The following is a 19,936-nucleotide window of genomic DNA, read 5'->3' as shown; positions in this document are numbered from 1 at the left end:
GAGTTTGTGCAGGAAGTGGAAGTCACTGTTTGCCAACTGAAGAAGGGGAATTGCCAGGCTCCTCACCCCACTTGCAGGTCTTGTTCGCATGCACTCCTTCCCAGGGCCCTCCACCCCATGTGCAGGGGCATGAGGACTGTGCTATGCGATTTGTGGGAATTCCTCCTCTGGTTCCAGGCAGCTAAGCTAAGTGCAGCCACTGGACAGTGACAGCCCAGCCAGTGGGAGGGGTAGGGGGAGAGGTCTGTAGCATGCCAGGCTGTTGAGGGAACAGGGGATCTAGGTCTAAAAAGAACAGACCGAATAGACCTCTCCTAATGGAAGCTTGAAAGAAACCAGAATGACTAAGGGTGGCCTTGGTCTGGCCACCTGTTGGCCTCGCTTCTGAGACATCTTCAAGGTCCAGGTGGATGGACATGGAGGAGAAAAACAAAGGACGCCCCATGGGAAAGGTGGTCAGTCACTTAGCCACAGACTGGAGTGAGAGGAACAGTACTCCTCGCCCCCAGGCCTATCCCCCCTGGAAACTTAGTTCTTCCTCTGATGTATTCATTTCAGCCTTTTCCCAGGTTAGGGCTCTTAGACTCATCCAAGGGAGGACTCTAGGACAGATGCTGCAGACCTTCCAGAGCCAAAGCGGAGGGGTGTGTGTGTGTAGGGGTGCAGGCCTAGGCATGCCCCTGTGTGTGTAGACTCAGCCTCAGTGTCTGTGGGGAGGAGGCAGGGGTTTTTGCCCGACAGCTTTGGTGTCTGGGGCAGGAGAGGTGCATGAGGAACCATCTCCTCACAGTGCAGGCTGCTCAGCCCTGTATTGGAGGAGGTCCACGCTCCTCCTCTCTGGCTGTACCGAGAGTCTGGGGGAGGAGAAGCCCCGTGGCTTTTGGAACAAAAAGCCAAGGAAGTCTCAGCCCACAGGGAAGCTGGGCCCTGCCAGGGAAGATGGGAAGGGGGCTCTTGTGACTGCCCTTTCAGGGGGCTTGTGGGGATGTTGGGACTAGATGGACAGTTATGGCCCATAAGCCTACAGACAGGCTCCTGTGTGGGCAGTGGCTCCACCACCCATTGATCTGATTATGCTTGCCAGGCTGACGGGCAGAGTGGCAGAGGCCCAGGACAGGAAAAGGAGACCGCAGCAGAGGACAAGGGCCTGGGCCCAGGCAGTAACTGGGTGGCGTGGGCAGGCAGGGCTCTGATCAGACATTCCCTCCATAGCACTTGGTCTGAGAATGACACTCCACAGCCCACTCTGCATCATCCCTCAGCTCAGAACATATTCGTGATCTCCATGGACAAACAACGACATTGTTAAGCCCAGATACGAAGATGCATCCAGGTAGGACAGGAGCACGGGTACAGAAGTATAGAATAGCAGCACCAGCAGCACCAGCCGGCCCCGGACTTTCCAGCTTTGCCACTAACTCACTGGGTGGGGAGCAAGGAAGAGTTTTAGGCAATACGCTTCCCGGTTTGGGCCTCAGTCCTCTCATCTGGGGCATAGGGCACTGGACCTAGATACCTTTCCAAGGCCCATTCCGGTCTAGAGCCCAAAGATATCGCCACGTTCAAGGAGAAACGACCTGGAATCAGCCCACCTTCATTCCTTGAGGCTTTAAGACATCACAGCCTCCCAGGGTCATTATCTTCAGGGTTAGGAGTAGAGTGTGGGCAGAGAATCAGCCTGAGGGCTGAGCTCATCTCACAGCAAGAGGGTCCTGGGGCTCGTGTTCAGAGTGAAAAGGTGGAAAGATATAAATAGCAAGCTTGATACATTTGAGTTGTGCGGTTGAATGAATGAAATGCTGTTCGTCAAACTAATGCATGCATGTGTCAGGCAGTGTCTCCTGGGGGAGCAGCCTCATCTGGCACTCTTAGGATGAGAAGCCTCTGAGTAAACTCAGCAGCACGCACTCTCCACCACAGCGCCGCCAGAGAGGCAGGGTGACGGCCCAAGGGGCAAGGACGGCTACTCATGGCCTCTCAGCCAAGTGGAGCTGCTCTGAGGTGAGGGTGGTGCCTCAGGGACATGGAGGACAGCCTGCCTGAGAGAGGAGGAGGGAGATCACGCACCTATAGTCAAATGAGCCATCCTCTTCCTTGGGGTCTTCAGGGCCAAGGGGAACATCCTTCTTTTCTCGTACTTGGTCAACAAGAGAAGCAAAGACACAGACACGATGATTAAGTACATGCCCCTGTTCTCCAGGGCTCCACTGACTGCAGGGCCAGAAGGCACCGCCCTGGGCTCACGGACACTCTTTTTTAACAAGGCACCATCCACGCCTCCCTTGTTTTTGCTTCCTGTACTCAATCAGTTGCCAAGTTGACTCTGCCGCCTCCCTCTCAGCCCCAGAGGTCTCTTTACATCTCCACTGACAACTGAAATCCCCTCCTACCAAGCTCCCCCAACCACATCTCCATGAAGTCTCCCCAAAAGATCAAACAGATGTGATCCTTTCCTCTGCCAAAGGCAAACACTCCACTGTTTGCACCTTTCTTATTCTGCTCTGTGGTGTAACTATTTGTGCACATTTCTCATGCCTATCACAGAAGGCTAGTTCTTTCCTCAAGAGTGGGGGTCTGTGTGCTTCTTCACAGTTCCTAGCAGAGTGCCCTGAGCAGAGAAGACACGCCAGACACACCTATGGGATGGGAAGTGTCTCTTCTCTGTGACTCCCCCTTGTTGGCATGCCCCCTTTCCTCCACATCCTCTGTGATGTGTGAGCATTCAGCCGAGGCCCTGTCTTGTGCTGTGCTCATTCTTTCGGTGTCAGCTACGGTGCCCTTGAGGAGAGATCATTTTTCCTCCAGTATTGCTAGTGCACAGCACAGAGGTGGATGCACAGCGGGCACTTACATGAAAGCCTCTTTATGTATCTTTTTTTTTTGCAGTGGTGCTATCTTTGCTCACTGCAACCTCTGCCTCCCGGGTTCAAGCGATTCTCATGCCTCACCCTCCCAAATAGCTGGGTTTACAGGCGCCTGCCACCACGCCTGGCTAATTTTTGTATTTTTAGTAGAGGCAGGGTTTCACCATCTTGGCCAGGCTGGTCTCGAACTCCTGACCTCAAGTGATCCACCCACCACGGCCTCCCAAAGTGCTGGGATTACAGGCGTGAGCCACGGCACCCGACCTATGTGTCCTTTTTGAGATACAAGGCGGATAATCAGCCTCATTTTAGATGAGGGAAACTGAACCCTTGAGAGGTGAAGAGCATATCACGTAACTAATTAGTGACTGAATGAAGACCGGAGGGAAGACTAGCACCCAGGCCTTGTGGCTCCTGGTTCACTCATCTTTTTAAGGGACCAGGGGCTTACCCTGTAGCTGGAGGGCAAGAGATTAGTTTTGAAGAACTGTTTGGAATGAGATACTTTCTGAAAGGGCAAAGGACGGCTCAGAGTTGATCTGCTGGGTTCTTCTGGTATTCCACTTCCACCTGGAACGGGCGTGAACTCAGTCCACCCAAGTCTTACTGTCAGATGGAGGAGGCAGCCTTTTCCCTAACTGAGGCTTTCTCTCTTACAGAATCAGATAAGCCCAGCACAGCAGAAGAGAGTGAAAGCAAACATCGCTCACCAGTAAGGAATGATCATTTCCTGCCCTCCCTCACTTAAGGCACAGTTCTTCAGAGTCCTAGTCTGTGGGTACTTGGGCATGGGGAAGGAAAAAGAATCGAGTCTCCTCTCCCTTCTATTTCCTTTGTGTTGAGTTTTAGGGGGATCCTGGGGGAGGACCTGTTCTAAGACATGGGGAGAAGGAAGCATTTGGGGAGCGTGGGGTATGTCTGGTGATGGGGCTTTCTGGGGCAGGGAGAAATTTCATTCTGTAGTCCAGCCAGATTTTTGCTTTCAGGGTCATCCATTATCCTGTCTCCTGTCACCCTACTCACCCCATCACAGACAGATGGCTCTCTTGTTCCTGTGTAAAAAACAATCAATATTTCCAGAAACAAGAATGCCAGAGGTCCTTGTCCTTGACCTTGGTATGTCTGGGCTGCAGGATCTTTTTTTTTCCCCCCCTTTTTTGAGACGGAGTCTCATTCCATCACCTAGGCTGGAGTGCAGTGGCACGATTTCGGCTCACTGCAACCTCTCCCTCCCAGGTTCAAGCAATTTTCCTGCCTCAGCCTCCTGAGTAGCTGGGATTATAGGCACGTGCCACCATACCCAGCTAATTTTTTGTATTTTTGGTAGAGACAGGGTTTCACCATGTTGGCCAGGCTGGTCTTGAACTCCTGACCTCAAGTGATCTGCCTGCCTTGGCCTCCCAAAGTGCTGGGATTACAGGTGTGAGCCACCGTGCCCAGCCTGGAGGATCTTTAAAAATTTTTTTTTATTTATTTGAGACAGGGTCTAACTCTGTTCCTCAGGCTGGAGTGCAGTGGCACGATCATGGCTCATGGCAGCCTTGACCTCCCCAGGCTCAGGTAATCCTCCCACCTCAGCCTCTTGAATAGCTTGGACCTCAGACACCTGCCACCATGCCCAGCTAATTTTTGTATATTTAGTAGAGACGGAGTTTCGTCATGTTGGTTGGGCTGGCCTCAAACTCCTGACCTTAAGTGACCTACTCGCTTTGGCCTCTCAAAGTGCTGGGATTACAGGTGTGAGTCACTGTGCCTAGCCAGGGGCTGAAGGATCTTGAGGTCTCCTTGGGACTTTAGGGAAGCCCAAAGTGCTTTAGGACCACGGGGGCCCCTACCAATGCCACCCGTCTTCAGCCTCTCCCTGCTCCTCGCATCGGAGCTTCTGACCCTTGCTAGTGGTATTGGTGGTTACACCATCATCCTGTTGAGTGCCCACCTCTGGAACTCTCTCATGGGTGTGCTGCTTCTGCCCAGACCCCTCCTCTCCCCATTCTCTGGGACACGGTTAGAGAAAATGCCTCTCTTCCTTTCTCCTTCCCCGGGACCCAGGATCCTAATGAGATTCAGGCTGAAAAAAAGCCAATTTATAGAGCAGATGGGTGGTGAGTCAAGGGGAGGAAAGGTCATTCTTAACAGGAGCCAGGGTTCCTTCCATCCCCTCTCTGAGGCTGCCTGGACTGTGCCATCCGTCCAACTCAGGCGAACTTAATTAACTCAAGTGCTTGCTGGCAGCCCGAAGATGCACAGGCAAGAGGATTGTATTTCCAAGCCGGGCAAGGGCTGGCTTCACTGAGAGAACACAGTCCCCGGATCTGGCTGGAGACCTGGAGACTCACGGGAAAGCGGACGTGCCCCGCCCTGCAAGCCCACGCCTCTCGCACGGCTCACCTGGGTACTTGCCGCCGCGACTCCTCTTGATGAAACAGACGATGAGCAGGATCAGCACCAGGAGGGCGATGGCGCACATAAGCCCAATGAACCAGCCCTGGGTGGCGATGTCCGCTTGGTTGTTGGTGTAAGCTGGCGGGGAGGGCCGGAAGCAAACCCGTGAATGATTTCATGGGGGAGACGGTGAGGAGGGAGATGGAGGGAAGAACTTCAGCTATTTCACATGGATGTTTCTCCTGGAGCCTAACGCTACCACCTAGCAGCCCCCCGGCCCAAACTACCCCGCTAAAGGACAAAAAGAAAATAATTAAAGAGCCAAGGTCAAAAGATCAGAAAAGAGGCAAAGGAAAGGGGTACAAGGAGCAAATAAGAAGCAGAAGGCTGAACAGGTCGTTTAGGAAGGGAAAGTATCCTAGGAACGAAGCACGGCATTCTTGGAAACCAGAGGGCTGGTCACAGCCTAGTGGGGACTGAGGGATGGCCACGGATTGGCCATGGAAGTATGATTCCCCATGGATGAGTCCAGGGTGGAGAAATGGGAGCCGGCAAGCTACCCTCAGGGAGTGTAGGCCGTGGCCATGTTGCAAAAACCCGCTATGAGAACACCTTCGCAGGCCTGCACAGGCGCACAGCAGCATCCCTGCCCACCAGCATGGCTCTGAAGCCATCCAGCCTTCCTGAGGGTGGGGACTGGACCAAGTGGAGGCCCAGGATGCCCTGTCTTTTCACATCTCTCTAGTGGATCATGTGCTTCCTGACAGCAAAGGCAATCCTGGTGTGGGCACCCCTAGCCAGGCCAGCAGCGACGTGGGGCTGGGGCTGTGCCTTCTGCTCACTCCATGACACTTCCAGACTACTCCACACAGGGTGACCCCCCGATGGTCTGTGACAAGCCGATGTGCCCCCTCCTCCAACCCCTGTGACAGTGAGTCCCTCTCTGTCCATGCCCAGCATATGTGGAGACCTGTTTCAAAGTGGGCAGATCCCTTTGTGATTTGAAAGGCCTGCAGGAGGCCCTGAAGAACAGGTGCTCAGGAGTCATCTGAGGGTGTCCTTGATGGCCCAATGGCTGGGTTTGGGTTCGGGAGGGGGGTGTGGTCAGTACCAACTCGCCCTTCTCCCTTCTACTGGCTGGAGAACAAAAGCGACCCCTCTTGAAATGCAGCCTGTCACAGAACGTGAGACTCTGTGACAGAAGGGAAGGATCAAAGGAACTTAATACACCCAAAGTAACCCTGGAACCAGCCAGCCCACAGACACCTGGGGAGAGGCACACAACAGCAGGCACCCCAAGAACCATGGAGCTGGCGCCAAGGCACTGAGCCTCCTTCTAGGAGCACGGGGAACAGCATGAGGGCCACAGCACGTGCGCCCCCAGGTCTTCAGCACATGCCACTTGTGGGGACATTATCTGGGTGCAAGCCCACCCTTTGCTCCTCTTGGGGGCAGAAACTATTTTTACAGGCTTCCCAGTGCCCAGGCAATGGCATTGCACCAAGAAAGTTCTCAATACAGGGTGAAGACTGATGAACAAGTGTCCTCTGCACTCTGGTTGCCCAGGGCAGCCCCAGGCTGCAAAGCAGGAGAGGCCTGTGAGAACAAGGCTTGTGAGTACCATGATGTAGGTAGGCTGCAGAGAACAGTCCCATCCCTGCTTCCACTCCTGCTCCCAGCAGGCCCCCGCCACAGTGTCAGAGTGATCTTTCCAACCCCCCACGTAGGACTGAATCACTTTCTTGCTTTAACCCTCCAAAGCTTCTCATTGTTATTGAAGAAAACTCTTCATTCCTTATCCTGAGCTGTCAGACTCCATCAGAGCAGGCCCTGGCCGTCTCTCTAGTCCTACCTCCCACCACCCTGTCCTCATGCTTTATACCCCAGCCATGCTGGCCGCTCTCATTCTAGTGCAGGGCCTTGGCATCTGCTGCTTTTTCTTCTAATGGCTGCCTTGGCAACTGGTACCTCCTCAGAGAGGTCCTCCTGAACCTTCCCAGTTTAAACGAAGTCCCTTTCCCCAACTCCCACCCAGCCACTATCTCTATTTCATAGCATTTATAACCATTTAATATATATAGATCTGTCATTATCTATTTAATCCTTCCTTCCTTCCTTCTTTCCTTCCTTCCTTCCTTCCTTCCTTCCTTCCTTCCTTCCTTCCTTCCTTCCTTCCTTCCCTCCCTCCCTCCCTCACTCCCTCCTTTTCTTTTTTCTCTTCCCCTACAACTCTCTCCCCTTCTCCTCCCCTTCCCTGCTCTCCCCTCCCCTTCCCTCCTCTTCTCTTCTCTTTTTGAGACAGGGCCTCACTCTGTTGCCCAGGCTGTAGTGCAGTGGTGTTATCATAGCTCATTGCAACCACAATCTCCTGGGCTTAAGTGATCCTCCTATCTCAGCCTCCCAAGTAGCTGGGACTACAAGTGCATGTCACCACGCTTAGCTAATTTTTTTTATTTTTAGTAAAGACAGGATCTTGCTATGTTGCATAGGCTGGTCTCAAAGTCCTAAGTGTTCCTGTGTCTTAAAACAAAAACCCTTGAGGAACTTACCAGAATTTTCAGCTCCAGTTCACATGCTGCCCTCTTATTGGTACACTCTATACTCTTCCGCCCCCTCCAGTTCCTGCCAACTCCTCTGCACCCCCAGCAAGCTGACTTTAAGCCCCTCTGTTCTTAGCGTTTCAGCTGTTACCACTGAGTGGGCCTCTCCCAGGCTGATCTCCACCTCCTTGACTCTCATCATCACCAGTGATCCTTTATTCATCTCCATCATCCCTCCAGCCACCTCCACAACCGTAAGCCTCCTCCTCCAGCTCTCCTTGGATGTGTGTCCTTAAAATTCAACCTGCATCTTCCTGCCCCCTGCCTTGGTTCTCCCAGCTCTCCTGCTGCTGCCAGAGGCCTCACCACTGTGCCCATCTCTAAGAGCTGCCACATCTTCCAAAACGCCTCCCATATTCCCCTCACTGTTCCATTCTATTCCAGGGGTCCCCTCATGTGTGCCTGTCAGTTCCTGTGGATACAATGAGACATCCTGTTACCACCTTCCTAGGAGACTTCCAATGATGCCACCTTTCCTTACTCCCCACTGTGTGGGCTCAGCTTCTGAGCCTGGCCTTCCAGGAGCGCCAGTCTCCTTTCCGTGCATCCTGCCCCTCCTGCCCAAGAAAGCCCAGGCTGTCGCCCTCCTAGCTCACTGCCACCTTTGCACACTCTACCCCTCCTCCCTGAATCTCCCCTTGCTCCAACTCATACCATCTCCGAACTCCGATTTCACCGTCAGCTGCTCCATGCAGTGGAACATTTAATTGTTCTATTTCCTGGGTCCTGGTTTCCAATTATACTATTAAAGTCTTGAGAATGGGGGATCTCTTTTAGCCTCGTAGTACTTGGCACAGTGCTGGTCACATAACAAGTAGTCAGTGACTATTTATTGATTAATGGGTCAATTTAATCTTACTATAATACAGTTAACCTGGCATACTGATTTAGGTTTTTCCCCTGATATTAGCTAGGGGTCATAGGGATACTGGCTTGCCCATGTGCGGGACCTGGGCACTGGGATGAAGGAATTACTTCAACATGTGTTTGGATAGTTGTACCCACCTTTTGCAAGGAGGTTGGTTTGTGTGTCTGCAACGACCTAGTCAACGGCCTAGTTGCACCACCATCTTCCTAGTGCTTGTTCTGATGCACCTGACAGCTCTCTCCACAAGACTTCCTTCCTCTTGGGAAAGAAAGTCATCATTCCAGGAGAAAGGGGCCACATGAGCAATTAGGAAGCAAATACGGCTTTTCATTCCTGATGTACCAGGTGAAGTTCAAATGTTACCTTCCATCTTTACTGAAAAGGCCAAAGAATTTCCTGTGAAGTTTGGACACAGAAGGCTGTTCACAATCAAGTGGGATCTGGGATAAGGTGGGTTCGACCACATCCCATCAAAGTGATTTAGTTTCTCAAGGACCAAAAGAAATTGAGGACATAATGATCACACTTATAATGGGACCCCATGACCTGGACTCCGAGAGGAAGGCATTTTAGCAAGTCCTCAGAGCAATTATATTTGACTGTCAACACCATACTCAATGGGTCTGTTAAACTTGTTTCAAGATTCCTAACGGATCCAGTAATATCAGTGTGCAAAGACCAGGGTGCGTTTACACTCGCCACTCTCAGCTGTAACTGACCAGAGCCAGAAGAGCATCCTCTCGTCCAGGCCACACACCTCTTACACTGGACTAGAAGACATGTTTTGTGTGCCTTCCACACCTCCCCCTGCAACACCCACTCAGAAACGGGCAATACACCTGCAAAGCAGACAGCTCTCATGACTCCTAATTCTAACTGAGAGGAATTGGGTTTGGCCAGGGAAGAAAGGCCAGTCACTCAAAGTCTGCAGAAGAATTATGTCCTAGAAATAGGGATAGATGAACAAATATAACGGAGATAGATTTTCCCCAAATACAGTTTGGCTTGGCTGTTCTCACTTAAGCACCGTTTGACACCTCTCCACACCTTGCCCCATCCTGGTCGACCGAAGAGATGCTTCTTCCAAACACAGCAGAGGCTGACTGCTTTCAGGTCCCCTGAGGCCCTGCTCCCTGTTCTCCTGAGGTCCGAGGCAGGCTGCTATCTGACTGCTGGCCCACTCTCAGCATCCGCCATCCTCCCGCCTTTCCCAATCCCGCACCCAGTACAGAAGGGCTGATGGGCCTCTTGGAGTCCAGGGTTATGTGTTTGTAGCCCCTCAGGTCTCTTTGGCTTCAAACACTTGAAGGAGGTGATTAACTTCCCATTGGGATTTTTTGGTGAGGGTCAGAGAGGCTGTCAGCCTTTCCAGTGGTTTCCTTCCATTTCCTTCCTGAACTGCTATAGTGCATTCAAGTCTGCTGACTAAAGTGACAGCCTGTGGTTGTCTAAACGACCAGTGGTCAGGGCCCAGAGATGCTCATGAGTTCTTGCTTTAATGAAACACAGGGATCTGTGGGTTGCATGGACTTGGCTCTGGAGTCCATCCACAGGAAAGACAATGTGTATTTTTGAAGGATATGGACACACACTCACAGACTTCAGAAAGTGAAAATATTTCCTTTCCCTATGTGGTCTGCAGACAGTAATTTCCAGCCAGCCTGTGAGAGAAGTGGACGATATGTACTCAGAGCTGGGCTCATCAACCTGCCCACTCCAGCTCTCGCTGGGAGGAGCCTGGGAAGACTTGCCAGGGCTGATTGTTTCATCACTGTAAAGCAAGCTATCAAAATGAGCCTGTCCACCAAGCACAGGAAAAGAGAAACAAGTATTTAGGTTCAGAAGCATACCCGGTATCAATCGGTTTTCTATGGTGTGCTTAATACCCCAAATCAGATTAGGACATCCCTGAGGGCAGGGCCTGAACCCTCACCCACAGCCCTAGGGCTTAGCACCTGGAGAAGTCAAACTCTCAAAGCAGGCTGTCCTGGTTTTGGCAGTCTTCCCTAGGATGGAACCCTATTTTCAAATATCATCTTTGCTTTTTGCTGCTGTGCTGGACTCAAGTATGTAATGAAGCAAAATCAAATGCACATACCAGTGAGCAACAGCTTGGGACCTCATCTGAGCTACACAGAGTCCAGCCACTTGCTCTGCTCGGTCCACTGTCCAGTTGCCTGGCCTGGCTCCCCTTGTTACAGGACAGGCTGGCCACTCACTCAGACATCCTGCCTGAGTCGGCCTGGCTAGCCTCAATCAGGGAGCCCGACTCTCAGACCCTCTGAGCCTTGATGGCATGCAAATGCGCAGGACAGGCAGAGACACAAGGAGGAAGACAGGATGCCAGACCAGGAGGGACTAGGAAAGAAGGGGTTGGGTGAGACGTTTACACAGATGGGCAGGGACTCCCGAGATGCAAGCTACCAGGATCAGCCTCACCAGGCCAGGTGCAGGAGGAGTAATGAATATTTAAGTCAACATTCAGAAGTTCATATAAATCACTGTGTTTTTTCCCCTCCCCTATCCTGTGTATCTAATGACCCGCATCTGATTAGGATATCCCTTGGGGGCAAGGTACTGATCCTTTTCTCTCTTAATCTCTTTCCCTACCCTTACCCTTAGCCCCGGGGCTTAGCATACAGGCCACTTGGCAGCCTGCTCGGCTGAGTTTAAAGCTACACACACACAGACCAGAGAGTGCCCTGTAAGTATCCGGACTGCCAGCTACCCTACCAGCACAGAGACTGCTGAACCTTGTACCCTTTGCTGAGCCCCAGTTGGCCTGTTCATTTGGCACAAGGAAGACGTTTCTTCATCCACAGCTGAAGCCACTATAGAGCCAGAACCATTCCAGTTCTGGAGAGCTTCTTCCCCTCTCCCTGCATGCCAAAAAGTTGCCCACTTTTAGGCCAAGACAAACTTGGGACAAAAACAAAGCCCCAAACAAGCTGTGTCACTCACTTTGAAATTCTGAACAATAGATGATGGTGGCAAGGGAGTAACAAATGCACTGATCTCCTGGAGCGACTTCTAGATCAAGGCCCTGTGATGGCCCTATCCCCTGACCCTGCATGAAGGGAGCCAGCCCATGTGCACACAGGCCAGGTTGCACTACTCTCCTGCAGCCCGCAGACCCACAGACAGTGACCAAATGTGCACACACACCAGGCAGAGCAGGGGGCTAAGTGTTCTCTGTTGTCGTTAAACAACCCTTTGTTTCCTTCTGACCCCACCGGGCCACAATCACTGTTTCCTGTCTACCACGCATGCACACTGGGCTCCTCTAGGCTTCCTGAGAGCCTTCAGCTGATGCATAATAAGAGCTGAGACACGCCATGCAAGGTGGGGAATGGGGTGGGGATGAGTCTTCTTTCTGAGGAGAGAGGCAAGCAGGAAGCTGAGGATGAGAATGAAATGTCCCATGCTCGCAGGGGATGGCCAGGCCAGGTCCCCTCTCACCTGTACTGGTCATAAAGGTGATGACGGTACTGCTGATGCCCTCGTTGTCCCGGGAATAAACCCGCAACGTGTATGTCATCCCGGGATAGAGGTCTGTCAGCTGTATAGGCTGAGCCTGGGCCTTAACTGGGACAGTTTTTTTCGTATGGTTGCCTGGGGAACAGAAACCTCAATCAGCCTAGAGCCAGGCACCAGGAGCTGGAGAGCCAGTGCTTAGGTCCTGGTCACCTGTCAAAGGTAGAAAGTGTGGGGGAAGGGACCAGAGAACCGCGGGTCCAGTCCATTGTACAGACCGGGAGGTTTCCAGGCAGCTTCCCCAGGCCTGTCCATGCAATACTAACTCTTTTAAACAGCCCTTCAGCTGGGGACACCGTTCCTTCTCCTGAAGTTCTCTTTCCTCACCAGTCTTCACACTAGACATATTATAACCTACTTCCTTACACTCTTAGCTTGTCAGCAGATGCTCTGTTGCCCTAGAAGCGATTGACTTTTCACATGGATCTGACTGGTGAGGGCCAGAAAGCCAGTTAGCATCCCTCATGAAAACAAGATGAGCTGGGACTCTGACTCTTGGCTCTCATTCCTAGCTTCACCTCTCATTTCTCACCATGTGGTGAATTCCCACATCAGGAAAAGCGTGTGCCTGTGCATGTACGCTGTAGGGTGAATAGGGGTGGTAGGAGGCTGAAAAAGTATGGACAAAAGTATGGACCAAACTATGGAGTCCAGGTGCCGTGGATGTGAACTCCTCCTCCAACCAGAGAGAACTAAGTCAGCTTTGCTCTCTCCTGAGAGCTCTTTGGGTAGGCTATCCCAGGTGGATTGGCTGGCTGGGTTAGTTGGCTTAATTGTTTAGAGCACATACTAAAGAGGCCAGGATGGTGGGTTTGACCCACAGGGTCCTTCACTCAGGGGCCACACTCTGCAGTCCAACGAATCTGTACCCTTGGTCCCAAGCTCCAGTAAAGGGTGAGCAACTCAGCTCAAGCCACCAGCTGGGACAAATGGCTCTGGTCTGTGGCTCTGACTAGGGGCCGCTGGCATTCCTTTTGGAGCAAAGCAGGGTTGTAGCCCAAGTCTGTGAACTGGCCCACCCAGTCTAGTGGAGCCTGAATTAAGGAGATCAATGCAGAGATTTGGCTCATTTGGGGGCTATTCAGAACCCTCATCCTGGGCAGGAAATGAATGAAGGACCCCTTTACACAGGTCCTCCACAGACATGCAACCCTAGACTTCCACTAATGGCTTGAGAAGCCCCCTTCCTTCTCCTTGAGTCTGTTCCTCCCACCTCTCTGCTGCCTGAGTGCATATCGATTTCATTAAGCCATAATTAAGCCAGGCTAAAAGGCCTCTCTGAGCCTGGGGGAGTTCACAGGATCTCTTTAATGGCATCTACCGCTACCCGCCGCTGCTGCCGACGCCGCTGCCGCCACCACCACCCCGCACAGCAATGCTTACTGTCGATGTACTCAACCACAAAGTCAGTTCCGGGCCCGAAATTGTGCTTCCAGGTGATGTTGGCCCATTTACTGTTGGGGAGCACCGTGACGTTCCATATGGACTGCTCATCGGGGGCTGGTGGACGGGTTAGAAGAGGAGTTAGTGATGAGGAGGGAGTGGCACCAGAGACATGGAGACACACACATACACACAAGCGTGTGCATGCACGCACATGCCCACGCTCGCGCACGCACACACGTACACACAGTCATCTAGGAAAGGGGAGAGTCAGAAATGGCTGTGCACAGGGCCTGACAGAGCTCCAAGCTGCAGCCTTGGTGGCCAGGCCAGAGGTCACTGTCCAGGGACAAGCAGGTGCAGTCGGGAGGACTTCTGAGGGAGAGCTGGAAACTGACTGTGTCCACATAGGTAGGGTTAGAAATGAAAGAGTGTTTTTTTTTGTTTTTGTTTTTTGTTTTTTGAGACGGAGTATTGTTCTGTTGCCCAAGCTGGAGTACAGTGGCGTGATTTCGACTCACTGCAACCTCCACCTCCCAGGTTCAAGCGATTCTCCTGCCTCAGCCTCCCAAGTAGCTGAGATTACAGGCGCCCGCCACCACACCCGGCTAATTTTTGTAGAAAGAGTGGGTTTTGATCTGTGCCATTTGAGGCTCTAACCTGGACTTATTCCCTTTTCAGATCCCTTGTCATGTCAACAGTGTAAGGAAAGGGCCCAGGAAAAAGGCCGTGTGTCCAGGAGCAGAAGGCCACACAGAGGAGATGTGTGCCAGCCCCCTGCCCTTCAAGCAGAGAAGTGCTGCAGGAAGGAGAGGGTAATCTTTAAGAGCCAAGAGTCTTGATGAAATTTGCAGGAAGGACGTACTTTTGAAGCTGGAGGAGAATGGTGATCCAGACAGGTGAGGCTGGTCTAGGGAGCCTCTTGGGTTGTTCTTGGTCAGAGAGAGCCTGACTGATGTGTCTAACAGCCTCAGATTGTCTAAAGCCTAGAATCTCAGGGGCCTGAGAAAGGCAGTGTGAACGCTTCCTCTCCCTCGCGTGAACTAGGTGGGACCAAGAGAAGATAACTCCTTGACAACCAGCCCTCAGTGGTCCAGATACCAAAGAATCCTGTTCTGTTGGCTTCTCAGCACCGCCAAGTTTTTGATGCCTGATCTCTATGCAACACAGAGGACATTAATTATCAAGTTCTTATGAGCTGGGAGCCACTTTATCAAAGCCGTGGTGCTGTCTGAAACCATAGCCTGTGTACAGGAGAAGGGCACTAATCTTCAAACGTAATCATTTTTCAAGAGTCCCAGCAGTCTGGTTACCCCATTTTCCAGCAAAGATTTAATAGTGGAGTACTCACATGAAGCCTTGTATTTCAAAGACTTTACAAGTGTGGCTCCTGTATATTTTATTAGCATGCAAGGGGGCACTGTCACCAACTCACTTGTCAAAAATAAATGAATAGAGTACATTGGTGATGCATTTATTCATTATCTATTTGACATGTGACTGAGCCTGCAGGGCTGGGGAAGTGATAAAAGATCTCCTGGTTTTCACTTCAAAGAGGTGCCTTCTGCACTACAACCTTGTCAGGCATTGGTTGCCCCAGGTGGATATGATTCATATTAAGTGAGGGGCCAAGAAAGTGATTCCATTGATGGCACCATGGGGAGGGCAGAAGGTAGGCTTCCTTGCCTGTCTGCCAGATGCTTCAATTGTACTGGCCGCTTGAAGCCATCCCAAATTCTAGCTCCTTAGAATTTCATGGCTCTTGCTGGTGAGAATGAATTGTGATTAGTCATGATTTGGGGACTTGAGTTTCCTTCTCCTCAGCTCTAAGCCCTGTAAATAGCTAGAGAATTTGTGTTTAAACAGTTTGGCCACCAATATGAAATTGACTCAAATCTGGCTGTTTTAAAGGCAATGAAGATTGGGGTTCTTTTAGAAAAGGCTAGGCAATGGGAAGCCAAGATGATTTAGAAGTGGGAGCTGGAGGAAGGCATTGCCACAGAGAGATCAGGATCATGACCTGGAAGCACTAAAAAGTTCAAAGAGAAGGACCAAGCATGTGAGATATCAACACCTAGAAACACAAAAAGGGTCAGGGAGGGGAAGCATGGATTGTCTCACTGACTCCTGGAATGTAAGAATTAGGGAATCTCCCTTGAAATCTGAAAAAGACAGGCTAAGGACAAATAAAAAGGCCTATTTCACCCTGAGAAGAGTAAACTTATGAAACATGTTTTCCCAAGATGTAAGGCACGAAAAAGGTAAACATTCATTTTTAAAGTCCTAGACAGCCATTCTGCTACATTAAGGAGGTGAGGATGGTTGAGGAGTGTTCCCAAGGTCTAGATAAGATCAAGGCCATGGCCAGGTCCTCTGCAGTGTCTCACAGAACTTGAGGAGTGCTGCGGGGGCTGGTCCTACGTGGCAACAAGGCCTATATTTCAGAAGGCAAGTAACTCTTTGCTGGGGAGCAAGAGCCACTTCCTTTCTTCATTTTTGATTCATCTTTTCTCCAAACTCAAAGCACTTGTAGGACAAAGAGCCCCACTTCAATGAAAAAGATGCCTCGCCGTGGCCCCAAAGGACATCAGTCACCAACCCGCTGGTGGCAGCTTCTAATACCCCAGTAGGTTCCTCCTCAGCCAACTTTTTCCTAAAGTGCCTGTTAACTTCTAGATGGTACCTGTCAAGCAAACCAGCATTTTCAGGGTCTCAGGAGCTCACGGCAGCTGTGCCTCTCATCTGCCCTGACAGCTCACTTAACTCCATGTCATTGAGCTAAAAACAAAATCCTCTCATGTCTATTAAGCCTCCATCCTCATTCAGGAGGCCGAGAAAAGTGGAGCAGGATGGGAGAAAGGAGGCCTTGGAAGGTAAAGGACTTGCCCAGGAGACAAAGGGGTGCCCACTGGGGCCTACAATTCTACAACTGTGGCAGAAGAGTTCTGGATGCTTCCTGCCAGCCCTGCTGGCTGCCTCACACCGATTTTAGAGCTGGCCTGTGGGCTCAGGAAGCTACAAACCTTCCCCTTGTTGGTAATAAAAGACTGATGCTCAGTGCTTGGAAGCATCGCTGAATTCCCCTGGGGTCTCCCCGAACTGGAAGAACAGAGCTTCCTGGCCTAGTTGCATGATACAGGAACAGTGCATTCTCCTGGCTCAGTATACCAGCCCTGGGATCGATTCTTACCAGGGGCCCTGAGAATGCCCGTAATTTTCCCTCCATGCCTGCATTTGAGGGCTTGGGGAACGTGAGTGGGCATTAAGGGACTCCTTGGCAATACAGTTTCCTGGAAGCTCTGACTTTGTAAAAGAAAAGTCTGTTAAGTGTTCCTTGTGGGAGGAGAGGCAAGGAAGGACCAGGGGTTCTGGGAACAGAGCTGCCTGGCACAGCCACTCCCTGCTGCTCAGCCTCTAGGCCAGATGCAGATGTGGCCAGGGCAGGAAACTCCCTCAGGCCAGTCGTGCAGTGGCTGGTCCTTTTCCCCTCCTCACACAGTCTTCCTTCCAGAGTGCTCGGCCCTGAGCTGACTGCCTGACATGTAGCTGGAGGCAGTCCTGACATCTGGAACCTGGGGGCCCTGCCCAAGGAGCTTGGCCATCTGTTAAGGAACAGGGATCTGAGGCTAGAATGGGGGGTACTGAGTGGTGGAGGACCACCCAAGGAGTTTGTGTGTGTCAGGGCCAGGCTGGGGGAGATCTGGACCTCCAGGCTATGGGACTGAGCATCTAGTCACGGGTGAGTTTCCAAAGGAAACACAAAAGGAGGTGGTGGTAAATACCATCCCAGACCCCACCTCCTAGCTGGGGGAGCCTGTGGGTTCGTCTGGAGACCACTGGGGAGGCGGGCCAGGAGGGGATGGGGAGCATGGGCGATGCGCAGTACCGGATTCGTGTATCTTAGTCCCGGAGGTGGTGGTGGGAGGACTCTCCGTGGTGGTGGTGGCAGCAGTGGCTGTAGTAGTTGTGGCGACGGTGGTGGTGGCGATGGTGGTAGGTGCGACAGTTGGGATGATGGGGACTGTTGTGGCTTCGGTGGTGGCAGCAATGGCAGTAGCATCGGTACTGCTCACAGCGCCCGTCGCACCCACGGTAGTCGGGGGCAATGTGGGAGGAGCTGAGAGGGAAATGTAAAACACCCGAGTCTGGTTGGTTTGGCTGTGCCCAGCCTGGACACACGGCCCCCGCGTGCAAGGCAGGCAGCCCGGTGAGGAGATGGGGCTTAGTCATCAGGAGCCTCCCCAGGCATAACGGGCTGGGTCAGACAGGTCGCAGCAACAGAAGACACAACCATGGGAGAGGAAGAGAATGAAGCCCTGTGTGTGTTTCATTTTCTTCTCATGGTCTGCGTGGCTTGAAGCACCCAGCATGCACCCAGCCAAGGATGCACGAGGATGAGACGGGAAAGGGGCACGCGCTGAATCGCTCAGACCCCAGGGATGGCATGGAGCCCTAGGCCAAACACTGGCCAGATGCCACCCAGACACAGGCCCAAGCAGCACCAGTTGGATCCAGCCCTGGAGCCCCAGCCTAGAGGTGGGCAGGAGGCGGGGCCCTGTCCAGCAGAGTCTTAGGGCGGCCTGCCATTCCCAACCATTCACTCCAAAATCACCCTTTGTCATGCCTGCGTGAGCCCAAACAGCCACCCGAACCTGATGACAGAGAGGGAACAGTCTCCGCTCTGCGCGGGCAAGCCTCGCACGGCGTTCTGCCTACCCTTGCCCTCCTCCAGTCTTGGCTCTCCTCAGTCATTCCTCTGCCTCTCCTCCCTCTCTTTCCCTTCTCTGCTCAATGGTGGCCCTTCCTGCAACCACCCTAATCCAAAGTGACTTCTTATAAATGCCTTTCTCTCTAGGAAGTTTGGGTGCAGGTACAAGTGCTTTCTGTTCACACGAGAACATGGGAAGAGGGAGCTAATGGAATGACAGTATGACCCACACTCAGCAGCACCACCTTCCCAGCCCACAGTAGACAGAGTCGTCCCAGGCACAGCGAGGCACATGCTGGACTTCTTTTCTGCATACATCTTCATGGGGCACAGAATCATTCAGATCTGGGCTAACCCTCTCATGACACCCATCTCCCACCCAAAGTGATCCTTGGATACTGGTCAGCTTGGGAGGACTAAGCTTATGTATGTGACAACTTTTTCACAGGTCTTCTTTCCTGATACAGAAGGTCATGGAAAGGGCTGCCCTATCCTTCCCTGCAGATCTAATTTTTGCTAAAGCCGAGAGTATGAGAATAATGAGGCCAAGCAGAGAGAGACAGAGCCACCTCTCCTCCTTGCACTCGATCTCCTGTGATCTGACCGCAGCTCACTTTCTAGAGTTGATGCTAATGTGGCAGTAGGCAGGGACTTTTTTTTTTTTTTGAGACGGAGTCTTGCTCTGTTGCCCGGGCTGGAGTGCAATGGCCGGATCTCAGCTCACTGCAAGCTCCGCCTCCCGGGTTTACGCCATTCTCCTGCCTCAGCCTCCTAAGTGACTGGGACTACAGGCACCCGCCACCACGCCCGGCTAATTTTTTGTATTTTTTAGTAGAGACAGGGTTTCACCGTGTTAGCCAGGTTGGTCTCGATCTCCTGACCTCGTGATCCACCCGTCTCGGCCTCCCAAAGTGCTGGGATTACAGGCTTGAGCCACCGCGCCCGGCCAGTAGGCAGGGACTTTAAAACAAAGGCAGCTAACTCTCACTCCCAAGGAATCCCACCCAGCCTCAGATCTCTCAGGAAAATCATATCCCCAAGAAAGGGGCTAGGGCAGGGAGGGATGCCAGAAAAAGAATTGCCAGAGAGCTTTTTAAAGGGAGAGTGAAGCGATCCTAAGCCTTCCCAGCCAGAGCCTGCCCAACAAAAGCCAGTTCATTCCCTTGGGTCTCCAATATTACAAGTCCTTCTTTGGAGAAGGAGGCAATGCTCCTGCTTCCCTACTAATAAGATCAGAGGTACTACTGTGCCCCAAGGGTGCTGGCCACCCAAGTCACACTGGGCAGCTGACTATGCCCCATATGTTCCAGAGGTTCCTGGGCAAGTTCAAAGCTCACAATGCTATATTCCCCAAACCCTGGTCAACCCACAGACATCAGGGTGGTGTGGGGAGGGGTGAGCGGCGGGGCAACTCTCCCTCTCAGATTCTTTATTCAGGGCCATGCTCAGTCCAGGATGGCCTCAGGCCTGGAATACAAGCTTAGCACTATAAACACTCAACATGAGGGATTCACTTATCCCCACCCACCGACACGTGTGCGCGCGCACACACACACACACTGTGTACACATACATGGGAAAGCCTGAGAGACCCATG

At 52.1% G+C, this 19,936-nt stretch overlaps 1 protein-coding gene across 25 annotated transcripts in view; it reads right to left on the bottom strand.

Annotated features, from left to right (window-relative positions):
* The window catches only part of NFASC (neurofascin), a 200,828-nt gene that overhangs the window by 7,263 nt on the left and 173,629 nt on the right, over nucleotides 1-19,936 (bottom strand). For 13 of the 25 annotated variants that reach the window (XM_078004018.1, XM_078003990.1, XM_015119464.3 and 10 more), the window contains 2 exons: nucleotides 5,253-5,384; nucleotides 2,068-2,137 (listed from right to left, as the gene is read on the bottom strand). In XM_078004018.1, the coding sequence (XP_077860144.1) occupies nucleotides 2,068-2,137; nucleotides 5,253-5,384 (202 nt within the window). Of the gene's footprint in view, nucleotides 1-2,067; nucleotides 2,138-5,252; nucleotides 5,385-12,173; nucleotides 12,327-13,631; nucleotides 13,749-17,517; nucleotides 17,749-19,936 lie in introns of all 25 variants that reach the window. The other 12 variants (XM_015119315.3, XM_015119392.3, XM_078003901.1 and 9 more) reach the window with 3 other exon arrangements.

This window comes from Macaca mulatta, chromosome 1 (assembly GCF_049350105.2).
Source record: "Macaca mulatta isolate MMU2019108-1 chromosome 1, T2T-MMU8v2.0, whole genome shotgun sequence".
NCBI lineage: Eukaryota > Metazoa > Chordata > Mammalia > Primates > Cercopithecidae > Macaca > Macaca mulatta.
The sequence above is the reverse complement of the archived record's forward strand: the minus strand, read 5'-3'. Positions and strand labels throughout refer to the sequence as shown.